The sequence below is a fragment of the Oncorhynchus masou genome, chromosome 3, assembly GCF_036934945.1.
Source record: "Oncorhynchus masou masou isolate Uvic2021 chromosome 3, UVic_Omas_1.1, whole genome shotgun sequence".
In the NCBI taxonomy this organism is placed as follows: domain Eukaryota; kingdom Metazoa; phylum Chordata; class Actinopteri; order Salmoniformes; family Salmonidae; genus Oncorhynchus; species Oncorhynchus masou.
This window is the reverse complement of record NC_088214.1, coordinates 24,604,455-24,610,454: the sequence shown is the minus strand read 5'-3', so window position 1 is coordinate 24,610,454 and position 6,000 is coordinate 24,604,455. Positions and strand designations below refer to the sequence as shown.

The window sequence follows — 6,000 nt, the reverse complement described above, 5'->3', positions numbered from 1 at the left end:
TAGTCTGACCAGAAGACCGCCTCGTTTCCCTCTTTTACGAAGTCGTTTTTTTGGTTCGCCGGCTGGGATCCATTCCATTTTCCTGGGTGAAAGGCAGAACACAGGATCCGCTTCGCGAAAGTCATATTCTTGGTCGTACTGATGGTGAGTTGACGCTGCTCTTTTTTCAGTAGTTCTTCTCGACTGTATGTAATGAAACCTAAGATGACCTGGGGTACTAATGTAAGAAATAACACGTAAAAAAAAACTAAAAACTGCATAGTTTCCTAGGAACGCAAAGCATCTCTGTCGGCGCCGGAAATGTTCTGGATTACCAGGATGTGTACTGCGAGCATGCGCTGACCAACTGGCAAGTGTCTTCACTGACATTTTCAAACTGTCCCTGTCCGGGTCTGTAATACCAACATGTTTCAAGCAGACCACCATAGTCCCTGTGCCCAAGAACACAAAGGTAACCTGTCTAAATGGAAGGCCCTAAAAATGGTCAAAGACTCCAGCCACCCTAGTCATAGACAAGTCTAGGTCCAAGAGGCTTCTAAACAGCTTCTACCCCCAAGCCATAAGACTTCTGAACATCTAATCAAATGGCTACCCAGACTATTTGAATAACTCTACCTACATGTACATATTACCTCAATTACCTCAACTAACTGGTGCCCCCGCACATTGACTCTGTACCGGTACCCCCTGTATGTAGTCTCTCTATTGTTATTTTAATGCTGCTCTTTAATTACTTGTTCCTTTTATTTCTTATTCTTATTCATATTTTTTAAACTGCATTGTTGGTTAGGGGCATGTCAGTAAGCATTTCACTGTAAGGTGAAATACCTGTTGTATTTGGCATATGTGACTAATACAATTAGTTTTGATGTCATAGCTGACACTATCCTTTTTGCAGACATCTTTAAACTTAATTCGGAGGAGATATTTGAGTGTTTGGAAAACATGGTCGCATTAAAACCTGAGGGGAGATTTTACCATAATTCTGTTACCAAAGTTTTCATCTTCAAAGTTCTTCCACTAACTTTGTTTTGTACATTTTTAAGTATAAGTTGTTACAAGTAGTCAATGTGCATAGACTTGTATGGTTTGTTAAACTTTGAAATCAAGGTTTTGTGTTTGGTAAACATTTTAAAGTAAAAAAACGGAGTCAACGCATAATTCCATTATCGTGGAATTGTCCTCTAAAATGTCTACTCTGAATTAGGCATACTAATTCTTTTCATTCTGGCTGTGATTCAGTGCTGACATTTCTAGAGACCTTTGGACCGAAGTAGTCACTGTTGACACCTGATACGGCTCTGGGTGGCAGAGTTTGGTCAGCGAGAAACGTGAACAAGCTCTTTTTCACGAAGAAACATGTTGTCGAAGGGGATCACAGAGGCAACAGCAGCAGAGCAACAAGTCTAACTTTTACATCAAGAGCCGCACACTGGACGCACGAGTCGTTCCATTGCCAGGATCAAAGGATCCGCAGTGTTTCATGCGTGGAGAGTGCATATTATTTCATTACGATCTAGGAAACATGAACTTGAACTGCGAGTTACTATTTGAATTCAGCATCTACAGGGATTGTTGAGGTGGAACATGGCGAGGGGGATGAAGGGAGCTCATCCCGCCGCTTTATTATGTACTTTTACGCTCTTGCTTTGGGGGGACGTTGACGCGCAAGTGTCTTTTAACGAAATAACGGGGTTTAGTTTGAGTCCTCCGTACTTCAACCTCGCGGAGGGGTCACGGATCTCCGCCACCGCAACGTGCGGTCAAGATGAAACGGGGAGACCGAGATCTGATTTGTACTGTAAACTTGTCGGAGGACCTACATTCGGACTTCCTAGTCAAACCATACAGGTGAAGAGTGAACAAAATTGACAGTTTTATGATTGTGGTTTCATTTTGAAACGTTAATAACGTTAATATATACTTTTCTGCCTTTGCTTTTTCAGACAGCTAATAATGTTTACAGTTCAAATGTAAGTTGCAAGTATGCAAGAAATTGGAATGATGAGTGCGTGCGTAAAATACTAAATATTAATGCGCATGTGTTAATAGAGTTGTTCTGAACATGAAGTGAATGGAAAGCCTACCAATAGAGAAACAACAATCCATAAAATCGTATTTGTATTATCCAATCGAATTGGAATCAAGTTGGTTCCTTGCAAACTAGTGATTTTCTTATGATTTTGCCTTCCATTTATATATATATATATTCCCATGTGAACTACCATATTTAGTTACACCGTTATTACAGTTGAATCAATGCTCCTTGCTTCCTTTCTCTTGCGCCCAGGCTCCAGAATGAGTCACTATAGCACAATGGGAAACATGGCAATTCTGCCTGCTCTAACCAAGTTTACACCATTGTGTTTAACTTCTGAGGTCTCTAAAGCGAATGCCCTCTTAATAAACTTGCCCCTTCAGGAGGTTGAATACCTTTGGAACACTTAAGGCCCAGGGGCTTTTGAACCTACACAAACAAGGCCTATATATGGCTTTTTACCATTATTGTATAGAAAGACTGTAACAGTAATTTCAGATATAATTTTTACCGTTGTTCACACTATGCATGTGATTACTTGCACTGTCTGCAAAGTGTTTGTCTATGTTTGCATGTTTTGTATTTTGTGTAACTTTTATGTACGTTGTGACTGGCCTATTCATGGACTTGAATACATCTGGACTCTTTATATGTTTTTATGTGTTTTGGGCTCAGAGTAACACCATTTAATTTGCCCTTTCCCTGCAGGGACAGTATTGTGACCGATGCAACTCCAACGAGTCTAACAAGGCCCACCCGGTGAGCAACGCAATCGATGGCACCGAGCGCTGGTGGCAGAGCCCACCTCTCTCCCGTGGACCCATGTACAATGAGGTTAATGTCACCTTGGACCTTGGACAGGTGAGTGAAAAACCCTGGTGGTCTTACATTGGTTCCTACTCAGCCAAGTGCTCTACCTTCACGGTAGCTGTTGATTTATTGACAACGTTGACAACGTTACCATGGTGAGAGTATGAAATGTGACAGTGGGATGTCATGGGGTGAATAGAGACAAGGTTTTCCCTTTCTCAGCTAATTCGAGATGCATTATGTCATTGGTGTGAGGTGGCAACCTGCCTTCAGTGATGTAGACAGACATCACACTACCTAGTGGTCATCTTAAAGAGGGACTGAGAGGATGAATGGCAATGAGTGGGAAGTTAGTTTTGAGTTCAGAGTTGAGTTCAGTTGAGTTGAGTTCAGAGTTGATTCTCGCCATCGTCAACATGAGTGTGTGGAGATAATTGCTGAATGCTGATGTGAAGCAGAGTGGCTGTGTGCAATGTTCACTCTATTTTTTTGGGGGCACTGAGCAAATTTCAGGTCTGCGCAGCGCAAACTTGAACATTGTGAAAATTCTGTGCAACTTCCAGCACGCATTTACTGTGAACACTGAGGCTGTACCCGCTTTAAGTTATAGTTTTAACATTGGCCAAGTAGGCTACTCTGGTTTTCAGTGGAGGCTGGTGGGAGGAGCTATAGGAGGACAGGCTCGTTGTAATAGCTGGAATGGAATAAATGGAATGGTATCAAACCACATGTTTGACTCCATTCAATTTATTCCATTCTCGCTATTACAATGAGCCTGTCCTCCTATAGCTCCTCCCACCAGCCTCCACTGGTGACTATTTGATCCTAATGAAGGCCTACCAGAGTAGCCTACCATCAAAAACAATAGAGAAAATGCATCCCATGACATTTGAACATGGAAATAGCTATTCTATCATTCAGCCTACAATAGCAGACAATATGTGGTGTTCAATGTAGGCCTACATTCCATGAGACTTTTGAAAAAATATGCAGGGCTTGACATTAACCTGGCTATCCACTTGACCTTCAGACAAGGAGGTGACTGAAAATGTTGTTGTGTTGTTTTGATGTTTTGATGAAAGAAACCACATTACAAAATAAAATGCATTATTATTCTCATACCATTCTTACAGAGAATCTGACAAATTATGCTACCCTCAGCCTATTGGCTACTTAGCTTATTCAAGCAAGTCTCTAAATACAGCACTGCCTCTTTAAGGGAAAAAAAGCTTTTCACCCTGACTTGCTTTTCAAAGATGTCTAGAAATGTACACGTTTTATTCTCTTGTAGGAAGCAAACACTTCCCTATTGCTGACTACAAATGATCTAGCCTAGTGGTTAGAGTGTTGGACTAGTAACTGGAAGGTTGCAAGTTCAAACTCCTGAGCTGACAAGGTACAAATCTGTCGTTCTGCCCCTGAACAGGCAGTTAACCCACTGTTCCTAGGCCGTTATTGAAAATAAGAATTTGTTCTTAACTGACTTGCCTAGTTAAATAAAGGTAAAATAAATAAAAATATAACTGGGCTAACAACTCACTAACTAGCAAAGGATATGAACAAAATGTGCACATGTGGCAACATGCAGCTCTAGCTTTAATCTCAAAACAAGCGCACCTACTCACGATAGCTCATGTTGTAAACACAGTCCAGTTCAATGTAAATGGCAGAGATCCATATATGGCAATGATCTATTTACAAATAGGCCTACTGCAGCTTTGATTGGTTATTCTGCACCGTCTGTGTAGAGTACGGGCTGAGTTGTGCATGTCAATGCAATAGAATCCTACTCCGATCCATAAAATATCTTGCATCATTTGTTTTGTTTTGGTATGTTGGATTGAAAGCTAACACTGCATTTATTCGATCACAATTGCCACAATAAAGGGAAATGTTGATAGTGTTAACAGGGAAAACTCAAAAACAGTGGTGACCAAACTTTTCTGAGTTATGATCACTTTCTGAGTCAAAATGCAACCTGAGATCTACCTTTTTTTTACCATGACTTAAAAAACATAAGCCTATGCAACATTAAACAAATAAAACAGTACTGTAGCAATGAGGTTTGTGCAGTAAGCTAATAGGCCCAATACATTATCACCGCATATTAGCTTTGCTGGAAGATGCCCTGCCAATGCATTTTTGTTCGGACCATTTAAAAAAAAAGTATGTCTTTTTTTCAACAAGGTAGGCTATATGATCACACCGGTAATAGATCCGTTGTTGTATTACTTGTGAGGCACAACTGAGTGAGCATACATTTAAATAATTTATATTTTAGTGGGCTGATGATGCCTGCATTTGGTGGTCAGTCTCAGCGGAGGGAGAAAGCAGCAGACTGAGGGTACGCTGACACTGACACTGAACAAAAAGGGACACTGTCTTCCAGCTGATGGCGGAACTTGAGTCTCACTGCATTATTTCTGCCTCATGCACAAATTCATGTTACTCCTTTGAACAAAGAAAGTGAGATATTCCTTGATATTAAAAAATACCCAAGCCGCTGATTATACAACAACGCAAGCACATCAATATATTTTCCTATTCATTCATTACTGCTGCAGTGCTTGTTGTAGCACTGAGTGGAAATAGGAATATCGCGCATTTTATGGCTTATAAAAGTGTTGACAGTGCTGAGTAGGAATGTAAACATGAACTCACTCATAAAAACAGCAGCTCTTTGCTGTATTCGTTGACATTCTCTCTCTAGTCATGGTTTTAAACGTTTTGAAATCTCACAGTATCAACTTTGCAGTAGCTTTCTTTTATGCCTGCTACATTACTGCAGACACGTTAATCTGAGCCATCCAATTGGCCAGTGATAGGCTTATAGTGGATTTGATTTTCTCTCTAGGCCTGCCAGGAAGGCAGAGTTTGTACTTTCAGACACATGAAATGGTTAAAAATGGCAACAGTTCACCTACCCGGAACAAGGCTTTATCATTTATCTTTTTTTTTTTTTGCACAAATGTTTGGCGATCGACTAGGAATGCCTTGGAGATCGATAAGTCGATCACTATTGTCCGGTTGTTGACCACAGGTCTAGAAAGTGGAGTGAAGTTCAATCTTGTGCTTCTCTCCATGGGCTGTTATTTCTTCTGTGTGGCAGTCCTGGGAAGCGGTGCAGCCATCTCGGGCTACTGCGCACCCAC

At 40.9% G+C, this 6,000-nt stretch overlaps 1 protein-coding gene across 1 annotated transcript in view; it reads left to right on the top strand.

Moving 5' to 3' along the window:
* Positions 1–1,295: 1,295 nt before the first annotated feature.
* The window catches only part of LOC135513193 (laminin subunit alpha-3-like), a 113,732-nt gene continuing 109,027 nt past the window's right edge, over positions 1,296–6,000 (top strand). Inside the window, 2 exon segments of the mRNA XM_064935993.1 lie at positions 1,296–1,851; positions 2,747–2,899. Coding sequence (XP_064792065.1) covers positions 1,588–1,851; positions 2,747–2,899 — 417 coding nt within the window. The 5' untranslated portion in view covers positions 1,296–1,587.